At 44.1% G+C, this 14,821-nt stretch overlaps 1 protein-coding gene across 5 annotated transcripts in view; it reads left to right on the top strand.

Moving 5' to 3' along the window:
* The window catches only part of LAF3 (Amidohydrolase family), a 171,404-nt gene that overhangs the window by 40,999 nt on the left and 115,584 nt on the right, over window positions 1-14,821 (top strand). For all 5 annotated transcript variants that reach the window (XM_087672309.1, XM_087672307.1, XM_087672310.1 and 2 more), the window contains 4 exons: window positions 8,518-8,630; window positions 8,717-8,840; window positions 9,375-9,569; window positions 9,673-9,758. In XM_087672309.1, the coding sequence (XP_087528435.1) occupies window positions 8,518-8,630; window positions 8,717-8,840; window positions 9,375-9,569; window positions 9,673-9,758 (518 nt within the window). The remainder of the gene's footprint in view (window positions 1-8,517; window positions 8,631-8,716; window positions 8,841-9,374; window positions 9,570-9,672; window positions 9,759-14,821) is intronic.

Below are 14,821 nucleotides of genomic sequence, written 5' to 3'. Positions count from 1 at the left end.
AGTGGTTAGTATAGGTGCCTTGGATTCTTCTTTGAGGTTTGATGCACGTGATAGGCTATTGCCTTCTCGAGATGCATTCTGTGTTTAGCAGCATCTGTTCCCTCATGTTTCAAGTGCTAGATTGCAAAGGGTAGATCTTGTGGACGTGATTTGTAGTGAAATGTAGAGATTTTAGGCCACTAAATCTGCGGATTTTAAGGGAAAAGTGGTGATCCAGTAGTTCTTCCCATCTTTGTTTATCATGAATCTCGCTTTATGGAATTGTAAAGGGGTTTTGTCGTGTAGTAAGTAGTAAAGGTTGTGGAGGACTATTTTTGCGAGTGATTGGGATATTCTTTAGCATAGTGGAATACAAGCAACACTCATTCACCGGTTCCATCGATGTTTATAAGGGCATTATGTTATTTGTTAGTGGCTGGGTTCCTTAGAAATCTAGAGTTATGTTGAATGTTTGATCTTCGTTGTTGTCTTGATTGGTTAGGTAGGATGTTTGGGTTCGATTCTTGGTAGTGGAGATTATATATGAGGGGGAGGTTCTATGGTGTTGAGTAACCCTTCACCCGTAGTTTGTGTTTTGCATTTAGGGTTTGCAGCCCCAAAAAGGGGCGCCATCCTAGATTGACTATACCTATTTATAGGCCACTCTCTCATTCATTCCTTATAGTTGATTCATTCAGTCTGTCACCTCTTCTTTCTAGCCTCTCCACTACCCTCACACCCCTTTAGGAGGACATTGCGGTTGGTGGTTCGTGGCTGTCTTCATCATCTTCCTTGTGCTATGGCACCCTTATTCCCTTGTATCACATCCACTCCATGATTCAGATCTTCATCATTCCATTCATCAGAGTTTCTCCTCTCTTCTCTTCTCTTCTCTATGTTTGCCAAGTTCACTCCATGTTCCTCCCCGCAAACCCTACTGTCTTGCTGGTGTGTCATCTTTTGACATATGGGTGGTGGGTGTGTATGCCCGAAATACAACTCAAGACCCTCGTCAACTTTGGGAAGATCTACAGTCTCTTTCCATGGCCTTGTTATGGGTGACTTTAATGTTTGTGTGTCTATGGATCCGACGACTTCGCCTCACTTTGTTATGGATGGTTTGGAGCATCAAGCATGGGATGCTATGGCAGCCTTGGCTTTGAAACATGACGTGTGGTCATGGTTGCATCCTTACGAGTCTAGATTCACATATTGATCTCTTAAACATTTGGACCATTGGGCTAGGCTAGATAGGATGTACATTTTCCAGAGTGATTCCTTTCTTCCTATAGTAATTGACATGTGGGGGAGAGGCAGCACGTCCTTTTCGATCATTACCTCTTGGTTTTGGAAATGACTCATTGACCAGTACATGCCTTCAAGGCTTTGCTTGCCCACTTGCCTTTACGTTCTAATCAGTCGTTCCTATGGAATGATCAACTTTTCAAGGGCATGCAACAGTTGATTGTTGTGTCCTCCACATAGGTTCTGTTTGGGAGCATCGATGCATGGCATGTTTTTAGGGATGATAGATGTGCGTTGTTGTGACAATATGGTATTCAACATGCATATCCTTTTCATGCTGAATTGCAGTATTTGCGCTCTTTATTGGAACATTCAGTCACTATGCAAGAGGCTGGGGATACCTTTGATGATTTGATTGCATGCTTTGAATGATTGAAATGTGGAGTCCAAGCTCTCCCCAAGAGGAGGAATATGCAAAATTTAAATTGCTGGCTTGTTTGGATGCTTTACACAACAATAACTGTTAGACTCATCACTTCTTTGCTCGTCTATGTTAGAAATATGCCAAGGAGAATATTGTGCGATTGATAAATGATAGGGTAATATTGTTGTGGAGTCGACATCTATTATTTGGATGTTCCTTGAATAGTATAGATCTTTGTTGGGCCCATAGGAAGTTCTTTCTGATGTTGTTCATTCTGCTCGTTGATACATTTGTGATGTGGTTCAAAATCCGGTTAAGCCTGAAATGGTGGACTTGATGGAAGTGGATATTACTGAGGAAGAAGTGAAGGAAGTGCTATCCCATTTACCACGTAGGAAAAGCCCAAGTTGGGATGGCCTCCCCAATGAGCTATTTTCTGTCAATGTGGAGCAGCTTAAAGACCCACTAACTCACCTTCTCCGGCATTTATGGAAATCTGGATCGATGCCTTTGGATTGGAAGATTGCAATTATTCTTTTGCTGGCCTTGCCGAAGGTTCCTTCCTGATGTATTTTGAACAATGGAGACCCATTTTAGTTATGGTTTCCTTGTATAAATCTTTTCCAAAGTCATTGCCAATAGATTGTAGAAAGCGTTTCCACAGTTGATTTACCCACGTTAGTATGGTTTCATCAAGGGACGGAACATTATGCATAATATTTTGGATTTTCTTATGGGGATGGATTATGCCAAGGTCTTTGGCCAGCAGGTTGTTATGATCTAGGTATATATTGAAAAGGCTTTTGATGATGTCAGTTGGTCTTTCGTGCGACAATTGATGACTACCATGGGCTTTGGTCTTTGCATGAGTTCTCTTATTGACACTATTAGCTGGGACGCAGTGGCACATGTTGCGCTTAATGGGGGAGTCACATATGAGATTGCCTTATCTCGTTCTCTTCGTCAAGCATGTCCTCCCGGTCCTCTATTGTTTGCATTGGTCACTCGCTTGATGCTCTCTTTGCTAGATAGGATGGCTAATGATGGGGTGATTGTTGGTTTATCTCTTGCGAGTGGTCCTCAACTTCTAGGTCATTCGTTAGTAGATGACTCCTTTATGTTTTTTAAGGTTGACTGGGACCAATGTGAATTGGGCTATGACTATTTGGTGTCTATTTGGTTTAGTCTTGGGCCTTCATATAAATGCTCAAAAATATGCATTGATTTCTTATATGGATACTGATTGGCAAGTATCACGCAGGTAGGAAGCTGTTGTTTCTAAAGGTGATATTACCCAGCACTTGGGATATCCCATTGGTGTGGATATGCCTCCTAGAGCATTGCTTGATTGGATGTCCTTCCGTATTCATGATAGGTTTATGTATTGGAAATCTTAGGGCTGGCCTCTTCATGTGCGGCTTGAAGTGGCTCAATCTATCATGATTAGTATGGCCTTATTGTTTATCCTTGCTCTCTTGGACCAAGAAGTCTCTCTTGGAATTGGTGCAAGCCATTTGCTTTTTGTTATGGAAAAAGAAAGGCAATCGTTTGGGTCAGGTGTGGATATCTCGGTAGCATGTTACTACTCTAGTTGGGGGGAGCTGCTTTGTTGGATGTCAAGCTTCATATGACAGCTTTGAGAATGGCACTTTTGCAAGCTTTATGTGTGCAGAGTCATCCGTGGAGGGATGTTGCGAAATTTTTCATCGAGGAGATTGGTAGCACCCATGGTTGCACAGTTATTTGAGCATCTTGGTGGCATGTGCTGAATTCAACATGGCCTTTTAAAACTTTAGTCATTCATGTTTACTCATTTGATTGCCTCATGGCAAGAGATTCTTCATTTTACAAGCGTCCTCTTGATCTTTGATATGAGGCTAATTTGTTACAAGCAGAAGTGTTGGCGACTTCCAAGTTGCTTGGTTGGCCATATAAGGATTTATAGTGAGATAAATTCAACCGGATGGCTCACTTGGGGCTATTGATAGTAAGAGCTACTGTCATTCGTGGGTAGTCCTGTATTTATTCCTTTCGTCGCATATGCCAGTACTTTTGGGTGCCAAGAGGCTGTAGCCACACTTGGTTGACCTTGTAGGAACAACTCTAGCAATATAATCCAGTGTCTGCTTTTCAGCGTACTTCCCCTTGACAGGAGTGGATGTTTGTGAAACTAGATGACTTTTAGAAAAGGTCGGCTAATTAGATCTACCATAAGATGTTAGAGGCATAGAAACAGGGAACGGCCGTTCCCGCCTGTAGGAACGGCCTAACGCGTTCCAAACCCTCCAAGGAGGTGAAACGGCCAGGGAACGTTCCTTGCCGTTCCCAAGGCTGTTCCCTACCGTTCCCTGTCGTTCCCCTTGCTGTTCCTTGTTTGGAATGACCGTTCCGGGCCTGTTGGCTGAAAATTGACGTTTTTTCCCCTTTTTTTTTGCTTGGGTCACAATCCTTCTACCACATATTCACCCATCTCCATTGCCTAATGTGCACACACTAATCTCTCTCTCTCTCTCGGGTTGAAGATTCAAAGTGTCAAGACAACCCACAAGCTAATTAGGAGTCCATGCAAATTGCAAATTTGATGCATTATCAACTCTTGCAAATCAGAATCAAATTTCAGCCGATCCTCAATTCCAAGGTATTCATCCATTTATATTGTCTAATTTCAAGGGAAATTGGGATAATTGGGGCAACTCAAGGCAATTTGGAGCTCTGGGGGTAATTGAGTCAATTTTGGGACATTTGGGTCAATTTCAAGCATTGACGGGTATTGGGGCAATTAGAGGGACATTCTTTGGGGAAATTTCGGTCATGTAGGGCATATTTGGGGCACTTAAGACATGTGCCGTTCCCCCCGTTCCCGTTCTCCGACCTTGGACATTCCCCCCGTTTCAGGGGGCCCCGTTCCCGTTCCTCGTTCCAGGCAACTATGGTTAGAGGATATGTGATGGGTTATTGAGAAAGCCAATAAAATTTGGCATGCTCGGGATAGCAGAGTGAAGTGGCGGGAGAGGTTTATTCAATTATGGAGGTCCAACATTCCTTATCAAGGGAAAGTTTTTATGTGGAGATTGCTTATCGGAGATCTTCCGGTTAGCGATGTGCTACATCCCTGCAAGATCTCATGTGGTAGATGTATCTTTTGTACTACATGTGATGAGACTTGGCATCATCCTTCATCTCCTGCCCTCTAGTGAGACGAATTTGGAGCATTGTTTCCCATGTGTGGACCTCCATGACTTGGCAGCCGATGCCTATTCAATCTTGGGTCATGGCCAATAACCCTTCTTCCTCCATTTTGCAATGAGATCATCTGTGCCTCTTCCATTTTCTCAGATCGACAGCTCTTTGGCACATTTGGTGCACGTGTAATGCCTTCATTTTTTATTTGGCCTCCAACATTCATGGTCATGTGACCCGTGTTTGAGGATTAGTGTTATGGCGGATCTCTTCCATGGTTTTAGTGGACCTAGTCCTCTCTGATGTGGCTGCTCCTTGGCTGGATATTGTTTGCTCTACTTCTATTTTATTGCCAACATGATGTTTGTATGCTACATTTTGGTTGTCTCTTGGCTTGACATGTGAATTGTTAGGATTTTCCGGTTGGCTAGAAGGCGCGCTTCATGTGAGTTGTTACCATTTTGTTTGATTGGCTTGAAGACTTGATATAAATATTCCCATGCATTAATATACACTTATTCATATATATATATATATATATATATATATATATATATATATATATATATATATATATATATATATATAGAGAGAGAGAGAGAGAGAGAGAGAGAGAGAGAGAGAGAGAGAGAGAGAGAGAGAGAGAGAGATTGGCTGATCAAGGGGAGATAGTTGGTCTGACTCTTCCTAGTGGGGCCCAATTTTTGGGGCAATCTTTGGCAGATGATTCCTTCATGTTTCTTAAGGCCGATTGCTTGAATGTGAATCAAGCAATGGTTGCATGGAATATTTTTGCTCTCGCATCAGGACTTCATATTAACACTTAGAAATCTACACTGCTTTCGTGCACGGAGAATGATTTGCAAGCCCAGGGCTAGCATGGAATTGTGATCTCCAGGGGAAACATAACCAGACATTTGGGGGGTGATGTGTTGCGAGCCCGCATGATCTCTGCCGGTCATTGTGTGTTTTGTACTACATGCGATGAAACAATGCTTCATCTTTTTGTCTCCTACCCTATTGCTAGACAAATTTGGATTTTTGTTTCTTGTGTGTGGTCCGCGGCAACTCAGCACCGGATATCAATTCGCTCATGGATTATGGAAAACATGATTTCCTCGTCTTCTTTGCATGCAGATTATTCTTGCCTTTTCCATTTCCTTAGATGGACAGCCCTGTGGCATATTTGGTGTACTCGGAATGCCTTCATTTTTGATTCAGTATGGGTCATCCATGGTCATGTGGCCCGTGTTCGTGGTATAGTATTATGGCAGATCTCCTCTATGGTCTCAACTGATCTGGTTCTTCCTGACATTGCTGCTCCCTGGCTGGATATTTTTTGCTCTACTCCAGCTTTCTGAGTGACATTCTAGATTTAGAGTTGTGATAGACTTTTAGTTGTATCCGTGTGTTCTTTTCTATGCTAACTTGATGGTCTGATGCAAAAATGTGAGACTTGTCTCCTTGCTGTTTTGGTTGTCTTGAAGGCCAGATGCAAATATTCCAATATTAATGTACACTCATTCACGAAAAAAAGAGATCTTCGTTGGCAGCTAGACTTGATTCAGTTAATAGATATTCTTCCTAGACAAGATCTACTTGCTTGGCACACTGTAGTTTCTTCAACCCCCCTTTAGTCACTCTGCTTCCTTTGTACCTTCAATGTGATGTGTTAGATTTATGATGGCACTATACTGTATCTTATAACCTTGTAATCTTGTCCTTTTTTTGTAATTAATACAATTACCTTTTACGGGAAAAAAAGGGGGGGGGGGGTGGGCAGTTTGTACAGGCTGCACTGCCCTGCATAGACTGTTTGCAGGCTGTGCAGGCCTATCTTCAAGGGTCTTTTACATTTGGCAGTTAGATCTTATTCAGCATGCTGATCTTCTCCCTAGGGATGATCTAGTTCCTTGGCATATGGAAATCTCTTCTACTTCTTTGCCGCGATTTTGTATTTCTTCTATGATCTGACTTTTGTACTCATTCTGTGACTTGATATAATATAACTAGTCATTACATGAGAGAGAGAGAGAGAGAGAGAGAGAGAGAGAGAGAGAGAGAGAGAGAGCTCCATGCTTTGGCTGGATCCTCTTATGTTTATAAGGATTACGTTGTGTTCTTCAGTGGTCGAGCTTCGTATAAATCTGGTGTTATGTTGGCCGTCAAATCCTACTTGCAACCATAGCTGGTTTCTTAAGACCCTCAAGGCCGATTTGTGATTCTGGAGATTCTTTATGAGGGAGAGGTTTTGTGGTTAGTGGGTGTGTATGCTCCTTCTATGGCAAGGGAACATTGTCAACTTTGGGATTACCTGCACTGCTTTTCCATGGCTCGTCAAGGTTTTGTCATGGGCGACTTTAATGCATGTCTATCTGGGGATCAGGCTACTTCTCTGCATTCAGTTATGGATGGTCCTGAGCCACAGGCTTGGGATGCCCTTGCAGCTGGATCTTTGAAGCAAGACATGTGGTCCTAGATGTATCCATCACAATTTGGTTATACCTATCGATATTTGCAGCATCCTAACACCTGGGTCAGAGTGGATTGGATATATATTTGTCAGAGTGATTCCTTTTTTCCGGCAATTATTGACATGTGGGTGGAACGATAGCATGTCTTATTAGATCACTACCCTTTGGTCTTGGAAATGACCCATAAACCTGTTCATGTATTTCAGGCCCTTCTTGCTACAACAAAATCAGTTTTTGGAGTATATTCAGCAATTGATCACTTCTTTTAGCTTGAAGGTCCTATTTGGAGGAAGGGGCGCATGGGCCGTTTTTAGGGATAATGCCAGACAGTTATCTCATCAGTATGATATTCAACAAGCTTCCTCCTTACGTACTGAATTGCAGAATGCCCATGCCCAATCTTTATTGGTCCACTCCTTGTCTCTAAGTCAATCAGGGGATTCTAATGATGACTTGCTCACATGCATTGAATGGTTGAAAGGCATGGTTCATTTTCATCAGGAACAGGAATATGCAAAATACAAACTGCTGGCCAGAGCCGAAGCTTTATACGATAATAATTGTCAATCCCATTAATTCTTTGCTCTCCTGCATCAGAAATATGCCCGGGAGAATATTGTGCGCTTAATGGATGAACATGGTGTTATGGTGACTGACCCGGCCTCCATCATTCGTATGTGTGTCAACTTTTTTAAGTCCTTGCTGGGTCTGCAAGAGAATTTTTCTGATGCTGTACTCGCTGCTCGCGGATATATTTGCGAGTTGGTAAGCAACCAGGTCAAACCAGAATGGGTGGACTTACTGGAGGAAGATGAAGTGGAAGAAGTGCTATCTCACCTACCCGGAAGGAAAAGCCTTGGTTGGGATGGGCTTCCTAATGAGCTCTTTTCAGCTAATGTGCAACAGCTTAAAGACCCATTGACTCGCCTGTGTTAGCAAGTGTGGAATTCTGGTATTATGCCATTAGATTGGAAGATTGATGCCATTCGGTTGTTGCCCAAGGTTCCCTCTCCTCTTGCCTGCATGGTATTTGTGTGCTATTTTTTGGTAGCCTTTTTGAGTTTGACTTGTGATTGACAAGATTTGCATGGCTGGCCAGAAGGCATGATGTAAATACTTTTACTTAATTTGAATGCCATCGAGAGAGAGAGAGAGAGAGAGAGAGAGAGAGAGAGTTAGAGAGAGAGAGTTGTATGTATTTCTTTTATATTTCAGGTTTGGGGGGACAGGCTGGAAAATGGGTCTTGGGTGGAGGCTGGAATAATGAAAAGTGGGGTGGAGAACTGCCACAAACTTCTTGGATTGATCCTTTTACCGAAGAGTTTCCTGTAAGTTCATAGATTGAACTTCACTTTGAGAGGAATAAACTTTTGCATCTTTAAGATCTGTTTGAACTGTTGTTGTGATGAGTTAGGTATGGCTTTATCGAGTTGACGGTCACATGGGCTTTGCAAACTCATTGGCTATGAGGTTATCAGGTGTTGATGGAACTGTAGCAGATCCTGAAGGGGGAAGCATCATCAAGGATGAGTATGGTGGTAAGTATTTTTAAATCTGTTTCAGGACAGGTTTGATAAAGTTTATGGTAGAACAAAGACAGCCTCACATGATGATTACTTTCGTCTTTTGGAAGCCCTTTTCCCTTTTATCATCATTATGCAGGCTGAGATTTCTTTTAAGCATAATCTTTTCACTTGTCTGGTTGGTGCTGTACAACAAAGGATAATATTATACTGAAGAACTGATCCACGCTGAAGAATGAGCTTAGTGCAGTATAGAGTGGCAAATCTGCACTAGTAGAGCACTGGAACAAATATGCTAATGCATTGTGCAACCTAAATGTCCTGATACAGAATGCACTGGCCAACCTAGATTTTCCTGATACAGAAGTGGTAAAAACAATTTTATGTGAAAAAGTTTCTTGAGTAATCAACTTTGTATGAGTATAACATTTTTGAAGTTTGTGGTGATGCATTGGTCAAGCTAAAGCTCCGTACAACTTAATCCTTTTTTCTTGTGTTTGTGATATATGCCATTAGAACAGTTATTATTTTTGGCAATCTTTCCTGCAGTACCTACAGGGGTTTTAGCTGACTCAGCTATGAAACTGGTTGCCATGAACATACCTGGACCGTCTTTAGAAGAAAGGAGAGAAGCTCTAAGTAGAGCAAGTAGACATGCATTATCACAGGGAGTCACTGCTGTTGTAGATCTGGGAAGGTATTTCCCAGGATCTGAAGCAACAATGGTTTGGGATGATTTTCATGGTACTTTATTGCGTCCTACATGAGTTTGTTTTTAAAGTGCTTTTACTGGCCTGCCCAACATGATTTGAAGGCTAGTTCTTAATGCATTTTTTATGCACACCAGAAGTCTATAAATGGGTGGATCAACTGGGAGAATTAATTCTAAGAGTATCTGTTTTCTTTCCACTTGAATCGTGGCCTCGTGTCCTGGTAAGAAGTTCCCATCTTGCTGAACATACCATTTTGGATGATTGAGTTTGTGATGTGAGGCTCTTAAGTTTGTACATTGTTAACATCATCTGTCAAAGATGTTGAAGCTTGGAGGACTGTCATGAATCTTCTGGCTTCTAGCTCTTGATTTTTAGGGTATGTTGCAAAAAGAATGTATCAAGTTGCAAACTTTACACATTTTCCATGCGTTAGTCTGCTTTAGACATGGTTGGTGCAAGGCTTTGATTTTGAGCACCCAATCAGTATTGGGGTTACCCATTACAAACCTAGGACTGGCTGGTTATCTAGAAAGATATTCTTGCCAAGAGCAATTTCCTTGGTCTCATGGCATGCCTTTGCATACAAGAGTAACCGCACACAGCCAAATGCAATGTCTAATGATAGAGAATAGCTATTTCACCTCTAGATTCTAGGCTGATGGGGATGGAACAGTGGATGTTAATGTTCTCTTTTTTTTCTTTTTCAAGAAAAGAAAATTCTATTAACACCTCTGAGAAAAACCTGGGCCAAAATACAAAGGGCAAGGAACTCTATAAAGAGCAACTGAGTACATCCCAAATACAATGACTGTGTGAACAACCAATCTGGTGGGCTATAATGCCAAACAATCTGGGGGCTGGTATGGAAGAAAGTGCGGGAGTCCCATGTCTGCAAGAAGGCGTCTCTTCTCTTCCTCATCCTCTCAAAACTGTGGATGCATTGTGAAGGTAAAAAACATGACTGCATGTTGTGGTCCAGTTGCACCAGGCTATGATACTGGTTATCAGGTCCCGTCTGTGATAGTGTCCTTGGCTCCACTGCACCTGAGAGTAATTTGGAGTGGGGATCCTGCTTAGATGCTGTCTAGTGATGGAGAAAAGAAAAACTCCCTTGAACATCCTCATAGCCACATGCTGGGCCTCTTACTTGTGATCCTAGTACAATCTTTGTAGAGGCTTCCTTTGATAAGCCCAGTATCTCTATCCATCTACAACACAAGTGGTTGGGTTTGGATCAATACACCACTTCCTCTCGAAATGTACCACTACTCTTATCCTTTGTCTAGAGCATCTAGTGAATTCTGTCTTGTCAAAGTCCTCTCACTGGAGGCAACCATCCTCCTCAACCATAAAAGTGAATGTCCTATCTTTGCTAGTCGCAATGATGGCTAGAAGAATATCTCCTATTGAGAAGGGACAATCCAAGTCTTAGAAGTTCCTATATCTGTTTGCTAGTCTAGTAGTCCATCATGGCCTCAATTATAGCTTTGGCTCCCTTGAGACCCTGTAGTCTCTATCTTTGAGCCTCCTGTAGTAGCTCTTGGAGAGCAAACTAGTCTCCCACTAATGCAATGACTTATAGAGAGAATCTCCTCCATGATAAGTATGTGGTCTGTCCAAGAGTGTGACCCGACTTTGATCTCAAATAGTGATTAAAAAGAAAAGGTTGCCTCCTCTTCTCTTCGGCTTTGGTTGGGGGTAGTTAGTGAACCCCCCATGATATAGATCTCCATGCTCTGATAATGGAGTTGTGAATCTAACCTCAAAGCGCCTCCCTAATTCTCTAGTCTTGATCTCCTAAAAATCTACCGGATGCTAGGATGCCATGTTCCTCCATGTGAAGGTGTCATACCTTGAAGCCTCCCTATCAGAAGTTTCTTCTAGGGATGAACCATACGTGGCCCTAATTTTATCTTTAAAAACCTAAAAGATACAAGGTCATACACATTTTTAATCTTCAAAACTTGTGACTTCAAACTAGCATAGAAGACTAAACTTCCAAGTTGTAATAACAAATTACAATGTCACACAATTACACACTCATTGTTCACATATTTCATGAATACGTAAAGTCTCAACATTCAAAAGGTAATAACAAATTTTATGGGGGGGAAAAAGTCTAACTATGATATCCTCAGAATTTCCCACTCCCGTTTTTTCCATATCCCATGTGTGTTAATGAAATCAGCCTTTCTTCTCGGAGACGGTGGTAATTCCCTGAACAAGCACTTAATTACAGCAATCAGTAACTAAACATAAACTGAAATGTGCACTTTACCTTGATAATCTTGGACAGTAAACACCCTCTTGCAAAACTAATGGCCCTTTCAATATTTCTTTAACTTCATTGACTAATGGATTGGGTACAAGCCAAGGTTTAACAATCACCTCGGCTGATCTAAAAGTCCTTGTTTTAGATATAATCAGCATACAAATTGGGCCAATTGCCTCTTCAATTTCACCAAGGACTTGCTCTAATTGGGCCCCAACTAGCCAAATCTTGCCCCAAATTGACAATGAATGGGTTGGCCTGTGAATTCCCTGATAATTCCAAAAATTTCACCGTACTGAATTTAGTGTACAATGCCTTCTACTGATAGCACGGGTCCCAAGCCGACTACTAAACCCTGAGTACTGCTGTAAATTAGGGTTTACAGCAGAAATCCTCTGCTATCCACCAAATTTGACTGAAATGCGCTCCAAATGGTTGAGATAAGCTGAGATATTTTGAGAATGGGCTGGAAAAGGTGAGAGAATGCTAGAGAGAAAAAATTCGGAGATTCTCTGTGGGAAAATGGCTGAATTCTGTGTGCAACCTATCAAATTTGCCCCAAAGCTTCGTCTACTACCAACAAGGCCAAAAACTGCGGTTGCCAGCCTACTATGTTAGTCCATAGTGTCACCAGTAACAGTTAATGGTCAGAAGACTATCCTAAGGTCTAAACTGACACTAACTGACTACCAAAGGTGAGCTGGCATAACTTATCACAACTTTTGCCTTTGACACCCACTGCATCCTTAGGTTGTTTTCCTATTACCATCAAATAACTGCCATGTGCATCAGATGTGCTAAACAACCTTGCACATTTGATTAATAACCTAATCAAATGTTAGTAGCAAAATTAAAAGGCACCACCAAGACGGTAACAAGCCGGATTCCTATCCTCACCAAGATCTGCTCCTACTGACCTGTGTGCTCCTGCTCCACCCCCCTATCGTACGTGTTTTCTCCCGCTTTCTACTGTGCCTACTCCCCTACCTATCCCCCGCCTTCTGCTCCGCCTCCCTCTCGCCTTGTCCCTGGCACAACTTCTCTCCCCCCACCAGGGTTGACCTCGCCTCCTTCCGCACTATGTCCGCCCAGTGCTGTGTCCGCCCAGTGACCTCCCCCTAGCGTAACGCCCGTCGACTATTTCCTCTCCCCCCGCCTGAACTCGGCCTGGTCCCCCCTTAGTTGAGGGCTTGAACCCCCGCCTCCTCCGCCCTGACCTCCCCGCCTCCTTCGCCCTGGTCCTCTGCCTCTTTTGTACTGCAGCCTAGCTCCGTCCGACAGGCCCAACACCTGAAATGTGGCCATTGCGAGCCGGCTTACTTGGGTGCCCAATCTCCCCCCCCCCTCTCCCAGTTGCTCCCTTCTTCTGCAACAACTTTCCCTCCCTCTCCGGCAGCGCAACAACGTGTTTGGTAGGTTCTCAGTAGGGACGTGCAATGGAAACCTCAGATGCTGGTGCATTCTGCGAGTTTCCCCCCCAGTCAAACACCTTGCGCGTCGTCCTCTCTAAGGAACAGCTCTTAGCCATCCGTGCCACAAAGCTGGAGCTTAAAGAAACAACGATCTTTGGTTAGGTAGTAGGTCACTCTCCAACCAGGGCCCAGCTTCGGGATTCGCTTCACTCCACGTTGTGCATCGGCATAGTGCAGGTAGTGGAGGGGGTTCTAATGGGGCAAGGGATCTTCATGATTCGACTCACCTCGGTTGACGCAGCCCATGAGTTACTGGCCAGTTCACCCTATGCTTCCATGAAGGGGGTCATCCACATGGTCCCTTGGTACAGTGGCTTCATAGTGGAGGCATTTGTGCTCCACAACAAGTTCCTTAGACACTTGGTTACCCTTCTCTTGCTTGGATTGGCGATATAGTATCGCCAATTTGTGGGAGACTTTGGATGGCTCTTCGGCAATGTCCTTTCCACCTATTTTGCGGAGGCAGTGATAGCCGCAGGAATCCCAAAGGTACAAGTGGCAGTGAAAGAGACCAAGAATATTCCACAGTTCCTAGAGATTGAGGTAGGTCATTGTAACTGGGCAGCTAGGGCAGTGCCTGCGATGCCATGACTTTGGGCACCAGGCAGCAGAGTGCATGCGCTTCGGAGCTAGAGCGGCTTCGCCAATAGGCCCACAAGTGGATGCGGAAGGTTTCACATGAGTACAGAGACAATAGAGAGGGAGACGGCAGGGCAGACACAGCCATGGCAGGGAGCAAGAGGGCGAGCGTCACCCCCCCCGATAGAGCACCATGCGGCCCCCCCTCCTCGCGCTACCTCACAGGTCTACAGGTCTATACATCCACCCCCCATATAGGCGTCACAGGCCATATCACGCGAGGGGCCATAGCCCCCACCCCGGCCCCCCTCCTCCATACGGCTGCCTCCTCGACCCTAATCCACACTCCCCTTCACCTAGAGCTTTTGGCCCCCCTCCACACTCGTCGGGTCCCTCCGACCACCCTACTGTCCCTCGATCCTTCCTCTCCCCACCATCACCCCCGCTGACTAGCCAACCCCCCCGCTGACCAGCAAGATCCATCTACTAGCACCATCGGATGGACCAAACTGCACCTTCTTCCTTCAGACCTCTCACACAGGAGATTGGACAACGACTCAGATAGAGAAGGAGGTGAAGAGCCATGTGGCAAATCACATCTCCCAGTGGATGGGAGAAGGTGGAATGGCACTTTTCTCCCAGCAGTGGCCGGGTTGTATGATGGACATCAATTGGTGGGCTTGGGCCGAGGTCCCTCATCTGAGCATTATCTTTCGAGCCCCTCCGCAGAGTGGAGACTGCCGATGGATGTGATCGAGTGGTCCCTGGCACAGGCGGCACGTTTCTACTAGTGTATGGAGTCTCGCCTCTCAGCCTGGTTGATAGATGCCTTGGTGGTACCACTAGGCGTATCCATCACCCCCATGGTCCGCTAGAGGGCTACCATGGGGGAATGGAGTTCATCATCTAGGCCGGCAACAAAGCGTATACGTATGCCTCATAGTTCCTCTTCTTAATCAG

Source organism: Lygodium microphyllum, chromosome 30 (genome assembly GCF_053477565.2).
Source record: "Lygodium microphyllum isolate KBCC chromosome 30, Lygodium_microphyllum_v1.1.10, whole genome shotgun sequence".
Classification (NCBI taxonomy): domain Eukaryota; kingdom Viridiplantae; phylum Streptophyta; class Polypodiopsida; order Schizaeales; family Lygodiaceae; genus Lygodium; species Lygodium microphyllum.
The sequence above is the reverse complement of the archived record's forward strand: the minus strand, read 5'-3'. Positions and strand labels throughout refer to the sequence as shown.